General features: G+C 40.4%; 1 protein-coding gene across 1 annotated transcript in view; it reads left to right on the top strand.

The window, feature by feature from the left end:
• Nucleotides 1-21,383, top strand: part of LOC122803785 (extracellular calcium-sensing receptor-like) — a 192,241-nt gene that overhangs the window by 118,051 nt on the left and 52,807 nt on the right. Inside the window, exon 4 of the mRNA XM_044073473.1 lies at nucleotides 16,482-16,605. Coding sequence (XP_043929408.1) covers nucleotides 16,482-16,605 — 124 coding nt within the window. The remainder of the gene's footprint in view (nucleotides 1-16,481; nucleotides 16,606-21,383) is intronic.

Genomic DNA, 21,383 nt, shown 5'->3' with positions numbered 1-21,383 from the left:
TCCACAGCCCACTGAAGACCGCAGCATTGTTGGAAATTAAAATTAAAGAATTAAGGATTTATCCTAAGCCATTTATTAATAATCCATGGAAAAATGTCTTATCATTGACACTTTACAATAACTGAATAGATAAACTGTGATAACTGGATTGTTATACCTATAAAGTAATTGTATATATTGAGCTCTGTTATAGTGTCAGGCTGATGTAAATAGTATACATAGTTATTAAGAAGCTATATACAGATACTATGGAATTTATTCAACTGTATTTGAAAAATAAAATATTTTTGAGGAAAAAAAACTAATGGCCTAACAAATGTCCAATCATGTTGGTGTTGTATTCTAAAACCCATTACCTCTATTACTGCCTGTATCTTATGTTAATCTGACCATAAAATTATCTCTGTCTCCTCTTTCATTGGCTATTGTCAGTATGCACAGCAATATACTTTTGTGAGATCATTCACTTTAAGCTTTTTGAATACCTTTATCTTTCCATTACATTCCACAGATCCTGCAACCTGAGTTGCTGCTTTTTTACTTAGTGGGTGGCCTTAGTATAAATATATCATTGGAAGTTCTTTCCAGTCTTATCTGCTTTGTTTATTGTATTGATCATTAGAAGATCAAATTTGGAATTTCCTTTCCTAAAGATACAAGCTTGAGTTACTCTCTCATTCATATCTTCCTATCTGATTAGTGTAAGTCCACTATGTAAAAGTATCAACCCGTTTTTTCATCTAACTTTTAAAATCTGCAACACATTGGGTATGTCTACAATTCACAGGAGAACCTTCTGTGTATTTTGTGTATTCTGTCATAATTACATATATCCTCTGCTGCATTTACTTTTCTGGTTTAGCATATAATTACTGAACAAGATAGGTCAGCCTGCTAGTATCACCTGTGTTGCCAGCCTTATAGCTTGAGGTCTTCAAAGATAGTGTACTAATTACCTTATGCTCACAGTTAATGATTTTAATCTTATAACTAGCAAATCTGTCTGTGAGATGTGCAAATGTCTACTTAATATGAAGGCTTCCCTCTCACCTACAAACTTACCCTGTGAGCTTTACAAAAATCTATCACAATTTTTCACTAATCATACCAAACATTTCATATACTGAGGCTATAAAAATCACTCCCAAAGCCTCCTAGAAAAAAAAAAAAGAAAGTCTCAGAAACATTTGGCCACTCCTCCATATCATGCATTTCTACCATAAAGAGACACCCTGAGCAAATACACTCCAAATAAATCACTGTGACCCACATCGATGACATAAATGTTGTATTGATAGGTGGCTCTATTTTCAGGTGCACTGGCTTGTGGATCACGAGACTGGACAAGGATGATGTTACAATGAGTTGTATTTCAGACCCCAGGATTTCAGACATTGCAAGGGGCCCAAGTATCCTAAGTCCTGACAAATATGACTTTAACATTGTAGTGCTACATGCAGGAGTGAGCAACTTGAGATTTAAAAAACTGAAGAACATGCAGAAAAACAAGTCAGAACTTTATATGCATGTAATAAATGGAAGTAAGACACTAGTCCTGCAAAAAATATTTTCATCTCAAATTATACCTAAATATGAAAAAAGATAATTGGATAATTGGTATCAATATTTGGTTAAATTGCTGCTGTCATTCCGGGGAGGTACATTATATCAGCATGGGAGTAGTTGCTAGGCAGTCCAGCTTGCTTTATTAAGGATGACCTGCATCTGTCATTTAAAGGCTTCTTCCTACTAATTAAGGCCTTTGCTGCACCAGTGCCTTTTTTAAGCAGAGTTTAGTTGATGGACTATCCAACTAACTGTCATATAATTCCCAAAATTGTATCACATTAGGGTAGTCTCCTCAATGTCGAAAGTCAAAGCAAGAAACTACATAATTTTCAAGTATTTTGAAAACATCCATTTCTTCATAGTTACTAAAAATTGATTTAAATGTAAAGAAAGCATTGACTCCATACCTGGTGTTGCACTTTTCACGTCTTCAGGCCTGAAGGCATTTGTGATAGAGTCTACATATTTGTCAAAGAGCATATTACCTTCAGACTGATTCTTACAGCCCCACAAACTGAACTCATTGAAATACACATCCCTCTAGTCAAGATTAATTTTCACTTAACACTTTGTTACTGTTTCTTATCACATGATCAGGATTTGGAAAGTTGAGTCAAGCTGAGCAAACCCTGTCTACTGAGAGACAGTCAGATTGTCAAATACTGACATTGTTGACTGTTCAAATTTATTTGCCCCCTTCCAGACCCATGATGAAGCTTGATCCTGGGTCTGGAGTATTAGGGAGTTTTGGCATTTAGTGCATATTTCAGGAATGACAGATTTTGGCATGCTGACTTTCATATTAAATTTGCAGTAATTACATGACCCGATCTTCCAAGTGTCAAGCATTTGATAGGAACTATTTGAAATAGAACTTCTTCTTAGTCCCCTAATGACCACATAAAATTCCTCAGTGTTGCAAATGATCCCCTATAAGTAAAAATGTCTTTATTTTGTGTGATTTTAACTACCCTCAAAATAAACTGGAACATCTGTACTTCCAATGTAGGATGTGCCAAAAAATGTCTAGACTTCTTCATAAACAAAAACTCTCTTAAGCAGTTTGTAAACAAACAATTAGAAGACACATCATTCTTGACATGATTCTTACAAATATGGCAACCTCTTGCATTACACCTTCACTATCCTTCCCCAGTGAAGTCTAATAAGAAATTTCTGACCTTCTCTTTTAAACTTCCAAAAGCCAAACCACAAGCTTCACTGAATTTAAGGATTACAAACATGCCAATCTCAACTTACGGTACAATGAAATATCAAAATTCAGTTATGACAACACCACCTCTGGCCTTTACACAACAGCAAGTTTCACTGTGGAATTTTAAACTCATTTAGAAAAATGCAAAGAGCTATCAGTCCTACCCAAACCAACTATCAAGGAAAATGCAAAAATAAACCACCATGATGGTCCACCAACCTAAAGAAAGTCTATTACAAAATAAAAATACTTTACGTTTTAAATTGTATAAAAGATCATCAACCCCTTTCTTCAATGAAAAATATCAAAAGCATTGAGAAAAGCTTTATTAGAGACCATGAACTTAGCCTGGCCTCCAAAGTTACAGATAATCATATATCCTTCTTTAGCAATATTAGAAAAACTAAGAAACAATACCCTACATTACTCTGAATTTATTTATAATGGCCCCTCCTATTTTGACCCAGTAGACATTACTAACATCTTTGCAAATAAATTTATTGCCAGCTTCACCCCAAGACTTCTATTCAAAGACCTGAAATAACAGAATACCTTATTGTCCCAATTATGACTAAAGGTCATTTACTGAAACAGCAAACCAAGACCAGTAGTACTTCCTCCAAAGGACCTGACAATATATCTGTTTGCTTAATTAATATTGTTAAACATGTACTGTAGTGGTGATGCCGCTCCATAATGGTGTCCTTACAACTGACCCATGACCTCATAAACTACAATGTCAAGAGTATTAGTAGACTTGGCAATCAACACTTTGGCTTTGTGAAGGCTGGATTCTCTCTACTGAGTTTGATAAACTTCTTTAAAAGGGTTACAGATACTGTGGTAGATAAGGATATGTATGATGCATCTTGACCTGGCCAGGGCCTTAGACACTATTCTTCATGCTGACATCATAATGAAGCTAAATGCTTTAAAACATCAGCCCATTAGTAAACTGGCTAAATAACAGAAACCACACAGTATGTATTGTTGGCACCTCATCAGAAAAAATGGAAGTAGCCAGCGGTGTCCCTCAGGCTTTGGTGCAGGGACCTCTCTTTTTTGGCCTTTACTTCTCAGATATCCAAGTAGATAATCAAGACCTCTGGCTAATAAAGTTTGCAGTTGCATATAAACTGGAGATTGTTGTTAAGTCAATCTTGGGCACACACATATAAACTGGAGATTGTTGTTAAGTTAGTCTTGGGCACACAGAATCATCCTGATAATCTTTTTTAGTTACTAAAATGGGCTCAAACTAAATGCTAAAAAGTACAGTACTGTCACTTTTGGTAGACAGCTCCTCCCCTCCTCATAGTGTCTAGACATCACACCACTACAAAACAAAAAGTTAGTCCAAGACCAAGGGACCTGCATTGATAGTTCCCTTTCTTTTGATCATTTTGTGACAGCAGTTGGCAAAAATCCTTTTATTTTAGTACAGTTAATTGCCAAATGAATATAACTGAAGCAAAAATATATAATATCACCCTTATACTTAATACTGATCAGACAAGATCTTTTTTAGTGTACTAAAATGGGCTCAAACTAAATGCTAAAACGTTCAGTATTGTCACTTTACAGCTCCTCCCCTCCTCATAGTGCCTAGACATCACACCACTACAAAACAAAAAGTTAGTCCATGATCAAGGGACCTAAATTGATATTTCCCTTTCTTTTGATCATTTTGTGACAGCAATTGTCAGAAATCCTTTTATTTAGTACAGTTAATTGCTACATGAATATAACTGAAGTAAAAAGATGTAATATCACCCTTATACTTAATACTGATCAGACCAGTTGTGAATTACAGTTTTAATGCTGTCTTTGTCTCCTTTCCTTTCACCTTATTTAAACGTTGTAATAATCAAGATACACCCTTCCAACACCTCAATATGCATTGCCGTCCAAGTATGTAATTGTTTTCATAGGAGAAAAGCAATAGGCTAAGTGAAGCTTGTATCTGTTTTACAGTTTAAAAAAAACCCACAAAACTGCTGTATTAAGCCAGATAAATGTAATTCTATTTTCCATTAAAAAATGCGGCCATTATAAATCTTGCAGCATGTAAACTGTATAATATGTAAAAATTAAATTGTATAGTATCTGACTGCTTTCAATAAAAATTTAGTAGAACTGTTAGAAGCTGAAACTAAATCTGGCTTCTCAAATCTGCAAGCATTTGTTGCAGTTTCAGTTAAATGAATGTATTATATTATTTGGCCAATAGCTTGTTAGTCTCCAAACACAGAGTTAGAGACTGTGGAAACAGGGAACATCATCTAAATTTAAACTAAAGAAAAGAAACATAATTGATGCTTCTTTTAGAGACAAATGTTACTGGCTAGTTAGTTCTGCTTTGTTACTAGTTGTGCCTGTGTAGAGTACATTTTTAGAAGTCTTATGTGAAAATGTGCCTGAGAAATTGTGCAAGTCTTGATTAGACTAACAAGTTAGAAGCAGAAATTTAAGTGTACCTTCAGCTAGTAGTGCAAAGACAAGATACGCTTCTTGTCAGATTTATTTTATGTTCCATCTGTCTGCTTAGATACATTCATTTTGAATTTTCTTTGTGCACATTTCTTACTGCTTGTATAAATGCAGTTTGGGACAAATTAGGTTGTCTCGGTCCCTCGAGTAAGGGGGTAAAGGGGTGTGGGGAGGGTATAGAGGTAGAAAGTAAGGTAAGGATTGTAGTTGGATAGGATAGTGGGTTTGTGGTGATGAAAGGGTTAAGGAGAGAGGGAGATGTAAAAGGAAGTGAGGTAGGAGTAGGTGGGACTTCTGACAGTACTAAGTGTTAGGGATTAGAGGAAGTAGACACACTTGGCGTGAGTTGGTGGAGTAACAACTAACTTACTTCTAGATGACCTGTAGGTATCGTGGATGAAGGTAGCCTTTGGATGGTGGGGAGAGAAAGGGGTTAGGTTGTCTGCATCAGTCCCCCTTTTGGTGTTTTCTAGAGGTTAATTTAAGGGGGGGCTGGAGTCTGGGAATATAGTTTGAGCTTACTGGTAGGAAAGGGTGATAGAATACTGTGTGTGTGTGTGTGTGTGTGTGTGTGTGTGTGTGTGTGTGTGTGTGTGTGTGTGTGTGTGTGTGTGAGTGCATGCGTGTGTGTGTGTGTGTGTGTGTGTGTGTGTGTGTGTGTGTGTGTGTGTGTGAATGGCTGGGGAGTGGTCAAAAAAAAAAAAAAAATATATATATATATATATATATATATATATATATATTGTTGAGGTTTTCTTTGCTCCCTGTCATCCGTGGGTCTCTGGGGGATTTGTCAGGTCTTTTTTGGTGGGGCCATGTGGTCGAGTGTCATCCGTGGGGGGGTTGGGTCTGTTGTTAGCTCTGTCGGGTAGTAGGTCGTCGGTGCCATGCGGTCGGGGTAATAAAAAAAAAAAAAAAAAGGAAGGTGTTCTCCCGGTGGTTGTGGTAGGCAAAGGGGGGGATCCATCAATGTAATCCTATCCAATTTAGGTTGGGGGTAGTGGTGGATCACCCCTTGTGCTCCCTGGTTGGTTCGTGGGCTGGCTGTGTCCGTTTCTGGGGAAAATGTTTCTCCCGGTGATTGTGGTAGGCGGTAGCGTTGGGGTATAGTTGTCCATCATCTCCTCGGGGGTCCATCGTTGCATCCGGCTTCATCTGCATTGGTGGTAGTGGCGTGTTTCTGTTCATGCTCCCTGGGGGGGTTCATGGGTGTCCATCTGTCTTCTCCATTTTCTCGTCCAGACGGTGTAGCAGTTGTGTGGGTGTCCCTCCATCCTGGTATTCGGTAGTGGTGGTGGAATATCTTCTCCCTGGTGGGTTCATGGGCTGCTGTGTCCGTATTCATTATCCTGGTGGAGTGGCAGGCGTTCGGGGGTCCATCGTGCTTCATCATCATTGGTGGTAGTGACGGATTGCTGTTCATGCTCCCTGATGGGTTCGTGGGTGTCAGTCCTTCTTCTCCGATCCTTTCAGCTTCAGGATGGCGTCGCGGTCAATCGGGTGTCCCTCCGACCTGGATTTTGGTGGTGGTGGTGGTGGAATATCTTCTCCGTACTCCCTAGTGGTTTAGTGGGTTGCTTCTGCCATTCTTTCAGCTGTTGGGTCCGAGCGCTGGTTTGCGCATGCGCACTGTGTTGCTTAGCCATTACCGCTATGGAGGTTCATGCTGGGAGGAAAGGTAAGCATTTTTAGGCTAGATTGTGTGAATGGTGATGGGATTGGTTGGCTGGTAGATAGGGATATAATTAGAGGGACAGGATTAATTAATTAATTAATTTATATTCTTTTTTTTTTCTCATAGATACACATGGGGAGGGATATTAATAGGGGATATTCTAGGGTTAGGAAGGGGTGCAAATGGTAGGAGGTGTGGCTGACAGGATGGTTGAAAGGTGAAGTGTGGGCAAGCAGGGGTAAGTTAAGGTGCGGGGGCAAGGCAATACTAGGGGTTGGGGGAGTAGGGCAGTCAGGCTTATAGAATAGTTTTAATATTTTGTTTCTCTTTTACAGATGTCCAAATTACCATAGCTAAGGCAGAGGTGGCAAGCAATTGTGGCCCAAGCGGAGGAGCTGTTCCAGGAGGCGGCAACATTGGAGGTGGTACAGGAACCTGAACAGACCCCAGGTCGGAAGAGGCAATGCACAATGGAGAGAACCCCAGCTGGGAGGAAAAAGCAACAGGCATCGCAGCAGGTGGTAGCAGTGGAGACACCGGTTCCCAGCACATCGCAAGACGAAGGTGCAGATAATAGTTTTATTATGGCAGCATTGTCGGGGGAGCTAGGGGTTGAGGATTGTGGGGGGGAGGGATGACGACTTGTCAGTTGGGGATCTCGGGGGTGGTGCTAGAGGAGGTGCAGAGGCTACTAGCACAGGGTGCCAGGTACCCGGTTAGAGATGTGATGGGGGCAGTGGGTTCCGGGGACAGTTCGGTCTTGGGCTCAGAGGTAGGCTCTGATTTTGGGCTATGGCCTGGGGTCTGGTTGGCTACCCAATCTTTGGGGCAGGGGACAGGAGCAGTTTTCCTGACTCCGCACATTCTGGGTTCAGTTAAGGAAAATATTTGGTAAGGGGAGTATGTGGATTTGTTTGAGCTGATCAATGCAGAAGGGGTCCAATGGCTAGTGGAATCAGAGTCTTCTAACAGTAAGGACTTGTTAGCAGCCTTAGCAGCATTGGGAAGGCAGAGGCTAGATAAGCTTTGTCCTAGGACATGGGATAATTGGGTGGTTGGCTTTATTTATTTTATGGCAGTGCAGCTGGAGAAGGATGGGTCTTTGGCCCTGCCACTGCTAGGTTATTTCCTTACTATTCGTGAGGCGCAACGATTAAGGCCGGGTAATGCGTGGCTCTGGTATGATCAGCGTTTCTGCAAACTGAAGGCTGTAGACCAGTCACTTCGTTGGGAGGTGCATCATCCAGATCTATGGTTGGCTATGATGATGGATAGTTACGAGGGCTTTAACAGAAGGTTGAGTGGGCTGGAAACAGCGGATGTGTGTTGGTCATTTAATAGTGGCTCCTGTTCATGGGTAGGGTGCAAATTTGTCCATGTTTGTTTGAGATGTGGAGGGGGTCATTTGGCCACTGGCTGTGGTCAGCAGGATTTGTCCTGGAACTCTAATGTTATGGGTCATGAGGGTGGATTTGGTGGGCAAGGCTTTCAGCCGGCCTGGGAGAGGGGTAATTTCTGTGGGTCTCAGGGATTTGGACTTGGTTTCTTTAGAGGCAATAGAGGGAGGGGAGCCATTCCCTATTAAGGTGGAGGTTCTCCGGCGTATGCTTCATTGGTTTCCTGGTTTGGCCATCAAAGAGAAGATAATACAGGGATTTAAAGGGTGGTTTCCTATTAAGTCCACCGTGGGAAGGGGTGGGGGGTTGCAAGAATTTACGATCTGTTCAAGGTAAAGAGGATATATTGGAGGCTTGACTGGAGAAAGAGTGTAGGGTGGGGTGGTTATTGGGTCCTTTTGACAGTCTGCCTTTTAATGCTTACAGGGTGTCACTTTTGGGGTTGGTGCCGAAGAAGCGAGAAGGGGAATTCAGAGTGATACATCACTTGTCTTATCCGGAAGGGAATTCCAGTAAATGATTTTATCGCAGAAGAAGAGGTTAGGGTACATTACGCTTCCTTAGATGATGCAGTGAAAGTGATTAGGGAATTTAGAGAGCCATGGTTAGTTAAGGTCGTCATTCAGTCGGCTTTTCGATTGTTGCCTATTAGGAGTGAGGATTGGCCACTACTGGGGATACGGGTAAGAGATAAGTACTACTTTGATAAAGCTATGCCTATGGGTTGTTCATTGGCATGTGCAACTTTTAAGGAGCTCAATACAGTATTGCATTGGATTTGGCAGGAGAAAGTGGGGACTCAAAAGGCAGTGCATTATTTAGATGATTTTTTTGTTGGTGGGTGAAGGAAGGGTAGGAGCACAGGAGGGTTTGCGGGAGTTTACAATTATGTGTGATGAGCTAGGGGTACCATTGGCTCAGCATAAGATGGAGGGTCCAGCAAGGGCATTAGAGTTTCTGGGTTTATCAGTGGATGCAGAGCAGGGACTGTTTTACCAGAGAATAAAATAGAGAGGCTTAGGTCGGTGATACGTTTGGTGTTGGGTAAGGATAAGAGTCAGATTCGTTCAGCTATGGAGTTGCTTGGGCTTTTGAATTTTGCCTGTCGAGCAGTGCACCCAGGGTAAGCTTTTTACAGGTCACTGGCATATTTGCTAAAAGGGGGTAAGAGCAAACACCATTGGGTTAGGGTAACCCAACTGGTGCGGGAGGACTTGGGGTTGTGGAATGGGTTTTGGCATCAATTTAATGGTATATCATTTTGGCAGTCAGACTGGGTGTGGCAGGAGGAACCTCAGTTGTTTACGGGCACAGCTGGGGGTGCTGGCATGGGGGCCTATTTCAGTGGGTGGTGGTTTGCGGCTGAATGGCCTCTGGATTGGGAGGAGGTATGGAAGTGGGATGTGGCCTTTCTGGAGTTGATGCCTATATGGGCAGCTTTGGTGGTGTGGAGGGAGCAATTGAGGGGCAAACGTGAAGTTTTTCACTCTGACAATATGGCTGTAGTGAGGGTATTGCAAAAGAAGACAGCTAAGTCGGGCTTGTTATTGTTGGTATTATGTAAATTGGTTTTGCAGAACCTTTTAATAATTTTTTCTTTTACAGGAGTGCATGTGCCTGGCATAAGGAATGAGATTGCTGATAGCTTGTCCCAATTTCAGTTTCGCAGGTATTGAGGGTTGGTTCCATGGGTGGTGGAGGTGCCAGAAATCCTGCCAGAGGAGGTGTGGAATCTTGGGTCGATGTAGTCAGGTGGTTGGTACGGTATTCCTGGGCCCCTTCTACAAGGAAGGCATATTGTAGGGCTCTTTCTGATTTTAATCAGTTTATTTTGCAGCTGCCAGGGGAGGAAGGGGTATGGTCGGAGGAATGACTACTGTGATATGTAGCTCATGCTTGGGAGTTAGGCAAGGCTTTGCAGACAGTTAAGGTGGATTTGGCTGCGATTAGCATTTTCACTAAGGTAGTGGGGTTGCAGGATTTCACTAAGTCTTGGACATTAGGCATATGTTGAGGGGTTGGGGGAGAATGGTGGTGGAACATAAGGATATTCGATGGCCGCTTGAGAGGGTTATAATGAAAGTTTTGTTGAAAGGGTTAGTTTTGTTGCAAAAGGGGTCTATGGATTATTTTATGTGGGGTACATTATGTACATGGTTATATTTTGGCGCTTTTTGTATTTCAGAGTTTTTAGGCTCGTTATGTTAGAAAGATGTCATTATAGGGGAAGGTGAGGTTACTATTGCATTAAGGAGTAAGACAGACCAGTTAGGTAGGGGATGTGTGGTGTTGCTTAAAACTGACAAGAATCCTTGCCTTTGTCCAGTAATGTCGGCAAAAGAATTTATGATGAGGCGGAAGGGGAGTGTGGATCAGTTAATTTTTTGTTCAGTGGATGGGAAGGTGGTGTTGAGTAGCAGATTCATACTTTTGGTGAGGAAGGTTTTACATTGTATGGGATTTCTGGTGGAGAAGTTTGCAGCTCACTCGTTCAGAATAGGTAGGGCTTCAGATTTAGCTAGAGAGGGTAGTTCTATTGAATTGATTAAAAGAGTGGGGAGGGGGTCTTCCAATGCATTTTTGTGTTATATTAGATAAGTTGTAGTCTGATTATTAATTTTTCTTCTTTTATTTTAGGGAAGCACATTATCATCTTGGGGCATTCATTCATCCACTGGGCAGAGAAGCATGCTTTAGTTAGGGATGATGGGGTAAATTTGGGTTTAGCACATTTAGGGTGGTCAGTGGCCTGGCATGGTGTTAAGGGTCTTAGGTGAGACGGGTTGTTGCATAAATTTGAGATGGCTAAACTGAAGGTGGGTTGTCCTTGTATAATAGTCATTCATTTATGGGGCAATGACTTGGGCATTGTTTCTAAAAAACAATTGGTGGACATTATGTTGTGGGATTTGATGAGATTACAGGCATTGTACCCGGGTATGGAAATTGTGTGATCAGAGTTGGTTCCGCATTTGTGTTGGAGGGCTGCATATACTTATAAGGCGATTGAAAGAGTCAGAAGGTGTGTTACTCAAAGGTTGGCTAGGCAATTAAGAATTTTGGGGATGCATACTATTGACCATAGAGATTTTGGGGATGGAGAGGAGTCTTGGTATCGAACGGCTGGAGTACACCTTAATGACTTGAGACTGAATCTTTTTAATTTGCATCTGAAACTCTTTTTAGAGGATATGATTGTGGCTAGGGTTTAGAAGGAGGAACAGTCTGGGATCAGGCTTTTGGTGGAGAAGAGGGACAGGATTGTCCTCTTCTGTTCCCCCTCTAAAGAAAGTGGTTATTGGTTTATGGTTTGGTATGGTGGTGAGGTGAGTAGGTACACTGCCTCTTTATGTGGGTGAGTAGGTATGCTGCCCTGGTGGAGGAGGTATCAGGGTGAGTAGGTACGCTGCCCTGAGGTAAAGTTCATCCAGGGTGAGTGGTGATGCTGCCTGGAGATCATCGTTGCTGAGGAAGATAATTAATGTTGGTTTTATGTGTATATAGTTCATTGTATAATACAGTTTAATAAAGGTCGTCAAATGTCTTTATGTGTGTGGTTATTTAAAGAGGGGATGAGACAAATGCAGTTTGGGACAAACTAAGTTGTCCCGGTCCCTCGAGTAAGGTGGTAAAGGGGTGTGGGGAGGGTATAGAGGTAGAAAGTAAGGTAAGGATTGTAGTTGGATAGGATAGTGGGTTTGTGGTGGTGAAAGGGTTAAGGAGAGAGGGAGATGTAAAAGGAAGTGAGGTAGGAGTAGGTGGGACTTCTGACAGTACTAAGTGTTAGGGGATTAGAGGAAGTAGGCAAATTGTGTGTGAGTTGGTGGCCCTCCTACCCTCCTATTTTATATATGGATGGAAGATGTGGGCAATTTGAGGCGGAGAAGAGGGACAGGATTGTCCTCTTTTGTTCCCCCTCTAAAGAAGGTGGTTATTGGTTTATGGTTTGGTATGGTGGTGAGGTGAGTAGGTACGCTACCTCTTTATTTGAGTGAGTAGGTACGCTGCCTCGGTGGAGGAGGTAACAGAGTGAGTAGGTACTCTGCCCTGAGGTAAAGTTCATCCAGGGTGAGTGGTGATGCTGCCCGGAGATCATCGTTGCTGAGGAAGATAATTAATGTTGGTTTTATGTGTATATAGTTCATTGTATAATACAGTTTAATAAAGGTTGTCAAATGACTTTATGTGTATGGTGTGGTTATTTATAGAGAGGACAGGACAACTGATTTTACAAAGTAGGTTTTTAATTCTATTTCTTTTTCAAATAAAGAACTTGCATTATTCAATTTCTAAAGCTTGTAGATGACAAGTTATTATTGTGTAAGGTAGCCTCTTAACCTGATGATTTCTTAACTGCTGGTTTCCATCTTTCAAAGAGTTACTACTAGATTTTATACTAAAATGGCCTTATTTTGACATCTGTCTTATTTTAAGGATAAATAATTGTGTATATGGTGGGCCAAAGTGGTCTGATTGGTGATAACATTACCACTAATGCAGAGAATGTGGTGACGGTTGTAGCAAGATTTTATAAATGACTCCTTCAAAATTTTGTTTTCCTGTGTGTAGAAATTATCTTGGATACATTTTAAGTTACCGTTTGTAAGTGAGAAAACACTAGAAGTCATAAGGCTAGGAACCAGTTGGGTGAAATCCTGGACAGCCAGTAATTATAAGTCTCTTCTGTAGCTGGTTAGGGTAAAGCTTATTTAGGTATGTCAGGTTTTGCCTCTTGCCCAAGGAAGCAGTGCACATTAGTCATATGTTCTTAGGCTCACTTGCCCCTTGAATATTAATTAGTGGCAGTAAGTATGGATCAAGAAACAGTAACTCCTCTATATCCCATATAAATTAATAGCACCGGGTGGGATTATACATCCATTCATCACACGTTACTCAGAAATTCTTTGCTGATAGTGAAATATAGGAAAAGAGTCTTGGCAAGGATTCATAAAGGCTAAGCAAGTAGGCAGAAAGGTGACATGTTGAGATTCAGTGCACAAGTAAATGTGCAGTATTCACCAAGGCCACAACAGCCCTAGTATGAGATATCAGCTAGGGTGGAATGGACCTGCAGCTGAGCAGGAAAAGAATCAAGAGTATTGTAAACACCTGGTTTCAACAATCAGAAATGGAGCAAGAGAGCAATGGCAGATGCTTACAGAATGAAAGGAGTGTATCCTCCTGGTGATAGATTTCACAGACAGTTTGGTAATGTTTCTACTGTACAGGACCCTGGTCATGCCACATCTTCAGTAATGTTTGCAGCTCTGGGGGACATATAAGAAAAAGGACATCTTGCTACTGAAATAAATCCAAAATAAGAAAGGAGTATGACTAGATGATAGTGGGGCTAGAGCTCTTTTTTCGTTGAAACCAAAAAGGGTAAGGCAACATTATATCAGTGTAAAAGTTCATGTCAGGAAGATGAGCAGAGGTCATACTAATCAGGAAGGACAGAGAGAGAAGTGAGGCACAGGCAGCAGATTGTGGGGACTAATTATAGGTTCATAGGTTCATAGGTTCATAGGTTTACACTAGGCTATCTGCCCTAGGGCATTTATAAGCCTAGCCAGAGTGTGTGTGGCTTTCACCACCCCTTAGGATGAGAATACTATACCCATTAATTTGCTGTGCCTCTGTCCAGCAGTGACACAGAGATGACTCTCGGGGTAAACCTATGATCTCCCATCCACTCGTCAAGATTTCTCTTGAACAGAGTCAGTGAGGGGCTCTGCCTCACATGGACTGGGATTCTGTTCCATAGTGTAGGGAGTCTCTGGGTGATGAATCTGTCCCTCCAGCACGTCCTATTTATATCCGTGTTGAGGTTTAAGTCTCTTGCTCTCGTGGCTCTGGTGGATTTGGATTTTTTGAGGTGGAGCATGTCCATTAATTCCGGGTTGGACATGGCCTTGTATGTCTGGCACAGATCACCTCTGAGCAGACAGTATGCGACTGAATAGAGCTGGAGTTTCTTCAGTCGGGCATCGTATGACATATGTTTGAGCACCTTTATCCTTTTGGTGAGGAACTTTTGGGGTCTTTCCAACTGCTGCAGGTGTCGGGTAAGGTACATTCCGAATGGGGCGTTGTACTCAATCATTGGTCTGATAAGTGAAGAGTACAGGGGTACAATGACCTCTCCTGATCTGGATGTGAATCCCTTCATGATCAGGTGGGCAATGTAGAAGGTCTTCCTAACCACTTTGGCAATGTGAGTGTCAAAAGAGAGGTTACTGTCAACTTGGGTCCCCAGGTCCCTGATAACTTCTTCCAGTGTTTAATGGATTACCACCTATGTGGTAATTAGGGGTTACCTTGTTTTCCCCAAAGGGTATGACTAAACATTTTTGGCATTTAGCTTAAGGCCATGGCTCTGGCACCAGTTATCCATTTCTATGAGACCTTTCTGGAGGATGTCTGTGTCTGATGGAGTGTCAATTATGGTGCCCAGTTTGCAGTCATCTGCAAATTTTGTCAACCACAATCCCCCTATGTTTGCCTGCACTTCAGAAAAATAAATGCCGAACAAGAGGGGGCCCAGGACTAAGCCCTGTGGGACACCGCCGTGACCGGCTTAGAGTCTGACATGGCACCAGCAACTTTAACCCTGTGTGTTCTGTCCTTGAGCCAGTTTGCAACCCATCTTGTGACATATGGGTTTACATCTAAGCTGGTGAGCTTTTCTATGATGCCCGAGTGGGGTATTGTGTCGAACGCTTTTGCTAGGTCAAGGTAGGCTGTGTGAACTGCCTTACCCTCATCAATGGCCTTAGTGACTGTTTCGAAAAAGTCGACCAAGTTCAAGAGGCAGGATCTGCCCTTGACAAAGCCAAATTGGGTAGGATCCAGTGTCTGTAGGTCCCCAATGTCTTTATTTATGAGTTCCATTATGATCCTCTCCATAGCTTTGCAGACAAGGCTCGTCAAACTTATGGGGCGGTAATTTCCAGGGTCCGTAGAAGCACCGCCTTTGTGGAGTGGGACCACAGTTGCCGTACGCCATTCTTTGGGTATGTATCCTGTAGTAAGGCTAAGATTAAACAGCAGCCTTATGTGTGGGTTTAGTTCCTCATTGAGTTTGTGTAGCACACATCCGGGGACACTGTCCGGTCCCATTGATGCTGTGTTTTTTGCTTTAGAGAGAGCAGCTCTCACCTGGGCATCTGAGATGTTTGGGAGGCTAGACTCTGGTGGGATAGATATTTCTCCTTTGGGGGGGGGAGGGAGAAATTTGCACTGAACCTGTCTGCCAGTATGTTGGCAATGTCTGTGGGTTCAGTGTTTTTTTATCATTTTGGACTAATTCTGAGCATATCTGGGAGTTTCCACCCAGGTTTCTAACATAGCTAAAGAAGGCTTTATGATTGTCTTTTGTGTCATTAGCGATTTTTCTCTCAAAGTTGGCCTTGGATGATTTTATGAGTGATCGTAGTTTTTTGCTAGTATTGATCAGAAATGCCTTCCCATTTAAGGATTTTGCTCTGTCATGTAGTAGCTTTCTCCTCTTGTTGTAGAGTTTGTTTATGGCTGGAGTCCACCAGACCGGGCGCCTGCCTTTGGTGGAAAGGGTCTTGATTTTATTAGGGATTGCTTGATCCATACATTCCTGGAGGTGCTCGTAGAAGGCATTTGTAAGATATCTTAAATATCTTAGATATCTGAAATAACTTTTCAAAGATCAGTTGTCGACTTCAGAAAGGTATGGGGTAGGTGCAAAAAGGCAAGGACCAAGAGGAAAGTTAGGAATGGAGAGGAGGTGGAATATTAAATATACTTAAAATGGCAGTCTTAATGTCTCCTTCTGCTATCAAACACACAAAATGTAAACTTTTAGAGTCTCTCAAAAGAGAAATTAATTTTAATTGTTTCAGCACTTTAATTGTCATTCAGTGATATAACTTCCTCACTGACCACAGCTTTGTTTAGAAATGGTCTTATAGTTTCATACCACATTATAGATATAAACATAAGGGATAGCAGGGTAGTGATGCTATGTAAATGATGGTACCAATCTGAGATACGCAAGAGTTCTTCCATTTTATCTTTGGTTTAACCATGACTGTTCTTTCTTCATTTAAAATGATAATCTAGCAATAATCCTCATATTATGTAATACTTTTTAACTTAGATTCCTCAGTCATCATGTAGTAACAGTTGCCCTGCAGGATACAGAAAGGTACCACAACCAGGTCAACCAATCTGCTGTTTCAACTGCATCATATGTTCCAGTGGAGAAATTTCAAACCAGACGGGTGAGAAATCTTATGGTAATCTATGAGTATTATAGAATTAACTATTTAAAATATGTTTTATTTACAGTTGTCATAATTATGTCATCTTTTTTGTATACTAAGCAAACATAAAAATGGTAGTGTAAGTCTCATTATATCTGGTTTACTCGAGTGTCTTTATAGTTCTACAGCTCCTGCCAAACTGTCAATCACTTTTCTCCTAAACTGCATCCTATGTTTCCTGTCTAAATTTATCCCATCAGCTCTTGAAGTTGCCTCCCATCATACACTCTGCCACCTTTTGTAAAAAGAGGATTCCATTCACTTATTACCTTTAAGAAATGTGTTACCACCATTCAGAAGCCCCCCTTTCTAAAGTATGAGACTGTGTGGTTTTATTACTCTAGATTTTCTTCTTCTTTTCTTTGTACTTGTTTTTATTAGAGTTTCCAAAATACAGAAATGGAAGATTATATTGGCATATTTTCTAAAGCAAAACAGATCTTTCTTATAATGAATATAACCTTATTTTCTGTCTAACCTTCTTACCTAAAACATTCTTGTCTGTGTTAAGCATAAGCAACACCCCATACACTAAAAAGCATTCTGACTGACTGCTGTCATCATTAAGCACATAACTAATACCTGTGAAATCATGGCTACATTTCTAATATAATAAAATATGTGTATATCTAATTATGTAGGATATGCCATGGCCATGAGACATGTTAATTATGGAACTGAATCAAAAATCCCATAATACAACAGGAAAGGTGGGATATAGGGTTATCACATGTCCCTCTTTGCAAGGGACAGTCCCTGTTTGGGCAGTTGTGTCCTGCTGAAAAACCTAAAAAATGCCAAATGTCCTAAGATTTTAGGACAAAAAATATTTCCTAAGTTTTCTTCAATAGTTGTTTAAATCAGTTATTTTGTGTTTGAAACACCTAAATGCTATAAGAAATAGTGTAAGCAACTTAAATAGTGCACAAATAAGTTTTTATTTTGGCAAAAAAGTGAGGTTCTGTCCTTTACATTGGCCATGGATATGTGTTGTAGTGCAAAATTTCACATTTCTACAAAAAATGTCCCACTTTGGGCATTTGAAAAGGTGACAACCCTAGTGGGATCACCTAAAGATATTATTTCCATATATTTCAACTTCTTGTTATGTCATTCTTGATATCCTATCTCTACTGTACAACAGTCTACCAGAAAAAAAAAATCACACTGCTGACTTCACACTAGACTTTTTATTGTTTTTCACATCATTTGAAATCTTGCAGCCTGCTTTCCCATTGCTATATTATCAGGGAGGAGTAATATTTCATTCCATTGCCTAATGATTGCTTTCAAGTAAGGTAGGATTGCTAAAAATAAGTTATCTGGTTCCTTTTTGGAGGGGGTTACTTTCATTACTGTAACTAAACTAACAATTTGAATATCATCCAGCTTCATTCAACAAACAGGTTTCCAACATTTTCTACAACCTACCTTTAAATCTACATTAGTTTCATGCAGCTAAAAAATACCCAAAATACCCATTATGCTGAGCAAATGGACTGGAAATAGATCAAACAATGCTTGCCACAAGACTAGATAGATAGATGGATAGATAGATATACAATCCACCCAGTTCAAACTACCAATATCACAGCAACTTGCCTTCTACCTTTAAGTTGAAAGAGTACAAAGAAAACAGGTTGAAAGTGGGGATAAACCCTTGAAATAATATACTTTTCTATTGGTGAGAAGAACTTTGCAGCAAAACATCTCTAATCATCAGGATTTAAGTCTGACTACAACATGCCAATGGTCTGACTAGAGCAATTGACCTCACTAGAAATAAAGCTAGGCAATCTGTCCACTCTGCTAACTCAAGTTTTAGCAGGTGCCATTGAAATGAAAATATCAGTGTACCAAAATTAAATACAGATTCAGTAGTAGCCAATAAAATATCTATTTTAGAATCCATGATGACAAAGAATAAAACCATAGCTCAGTGCCTATAAGTTCAGGTATGAGATCAAAATGCATTTTTCAGACATCTCCAGCAGAAGACTAATTGTCTTTTCCTGGTTAGGGGTCGCCACCATGGAAACTCCGGTCTGCTAATGATTGGCAGTAGATTTTTATGGTGCCGAGCTGCCAGCCCAATGCCCAACCTTCAGCGAAGACACACCCATTCACGCATGTCTTTCGGAAGCCACTCAACTGGGGGGAGGACATGCAGACTCCACACAGAAGACACTCCAGCCGAGAATCGAACAGAAGAATCTCTTGATGTGAGGCAACAATGCTACTGCTGTACCACCGCGGCTTCTCCTCCAGCAGAAGACTAATGGTCTTGAAAATTGGCAGTGCTGTTACAGTGTGAGGCTTCTAGGCTTAAAGGACGATCTGGCATTATTCCTGTAAGATTTATTAAAAACAGGCCCAAATATGCTGCATTCCTTAACGTTAAAATGAGCATACTGCTCCTTAAGGCCACCAGCTTTTGCTGACCAAACCCTGAGACAGATCATATTTAAGATGCTGAACTTCAGGGACAGAGAAATAATAATTAGAGCAACCTAGGAAGGCAAGAACTTCAACTATACAATAAATATACAACAAAAGATCAGACTGTACCAGTACTTTTCATATAAAATGATGCCTAGGAGGGTGGATTTTGCAAGAAGAAAAATCATTTGGCTGGAACAATTAAATACCCTACTGTCTTGAAAGTTAAACAGTGAAATAGCAAACAACTATTTGACAATCCTGATGCTGCAGTGAGGTTTCTTCAGGAAAACATGAAAAATGACTTAACTCACAACCTAACAGTCCAGGGAACCACCGCAGGGCCCAAAGATGTGATAGCCACCCTTTTCGATTGTCCAGATTTACTCAGAATGTTCACATTTTTGCCTCATATTTTTGGTTGTTCCTCATAAAATTTGTGGTTTTCTGGAAAATCAGTGAGGATTAAAGTCACTAAATAATAACAGGCGTTTGAGTTTCAGACTTCACATCCCTCAGAAAAATGTATGCTAACACACTTTATTCAAATAGCTTTCTAAGTATATAAGTGCAACATTTAATGAAGTATCACTGGTTCTGGCCTTCATCTCCCCCGCCTATTATTTTTTGGCTTTGTTCAGCTAGCAATCTGGATAATAGAGAGAGGGTGCAGGCTATACCAGAGAAATATGTAGCCATACCCAAATCAGAATCAGTTCATAATCCAGGCAATCCATCTAGTAGAAAGTATGATATCCCTGAAGCCAGCAGTCACAAACCAGGGAAGAAAGAATGAGGAACCATCTAAAGCATCCACAGCTAAAAGGATTAAGTCACTGGAAGCTACAGAGAGTTTGTAGTCTCGCTCCTCTGCAAACGAGTACCTAAATAACTGTAGGCAAGGTTAAATTAGTGCGTAAAAGGACAGTATTGCATTACTTCGTTTTAATTACTGTTATAAAAAGTAATGTTACTGTAGCTTGAACTTTACATTGAAAGCTTCCACCAGGGGAACTGTGTTGCTTAGCAATAAACAAAACAACACATTTTACCAGAGTTTTTGCAGTTTATATTGTTTTTTCCCCCCTGCTATTAGAGGTTAAGGCTCATTTAGATTTAAAGTCATAACTTTCAGATGTACAAATTTTTGCAGAATATCCAGATTTTGCCTCATAATTTTGATCCATTTTTCATAAAATTGTGTCTTTCTGGCAAATCATTGAGAAATAATTAAAGACTGAAGTCAGAAAATAATAACAGACATTTGAGTTTCAGACTTTGTATACTTCAGAAAATTCATGCCAACACAAAACCTGTTATTTTACTAAATTTTACTAAAAACTGTCCCTCTTCTAGGGCCTTTGTCCACCCATTATTTATGACTTTGTCCAGATTTCCTGCTCAAAGAGGTTGAGAGGTATGCTTATATTAAATGTAGAGTTTTATAATAATTACCTTGAAGTGTAGGATGATGTTCAATTCCAGAACAAAATGTCATGATAAAATATTTTACATCATACATGTGGTGTTGTTGTAAGAGATTTAAATTGACAGGGAATGTGTTGGAAATGAGTTGTTTGAACAATTTATATGATAATCTCATTCATTAAAGCCTGTCAACATCTCTAAGATGGGAAAACTCATTTGTATTAGCAAAGGGCTTAACTGGGATATACAGGACTTTGCACAAGGAGGAAATATGGGTACTAGAAGAACTAAGAACGCTACAAGAGACCCTTTGTAGTAGGAGTCATATATCGCTCAAATGAGGGGTCCCATGGATTTTCCTCTAGCATATTTAATTCTGTCAGTAATTTCAACAAAGAGGAATTTCTCATCGATATGGGGGGGGGGGGTCAATGTAGTAGTAGATTCAGGGTTTAAAATGTAATAAACAGTAATGTGGGTGCATTGAAGCTTTGCAATCTATGGTGGCCACTGAAGGAGAGGACCCAGGATACACTTTTATGTCTCCTAATGAGGGGTTCATGCAACAGGACAGGTAATTGTCTAGTATTAAAGATGTAAGCATCTCACCCTGTCCTGTGTCAGACCATGTGGCATAGTTGTTTTTTTTAATGGACTTGACATACAAAACCTAGAGATATAAGCAATAAAGAATGGAACCACTAATCCTACAGGAGGGAATTAAGCAAGGTATAAGTACATTTTTACAACGCAATCCACTGTACAAAATTCCCTCTTTGGTCTGGTGAGAATGTTTGAAATTAAATTTACAGATATTATGCATAGCATCAAATGTCCAACCATGTTCCAAATTGGACAAAAAAATAAAG

This window comes from Protopterus annectens, chromosome 6.part0, assembly GCF_019279795.1.
Source record: "Protopterus annectens isolate FY-2018-M chromosome 6.part0, PAN1.0, whole genome shotgun sequence".
Taxonomy (NCBI): Eukaryota; Metazoa; Chordata; order Ceratodontiformes; family Protopteridae; genus Protopterus; species Protopterus annectens.
This window is presented reverse-complemented; position numbering and strand designations above follow the sequence as displayed.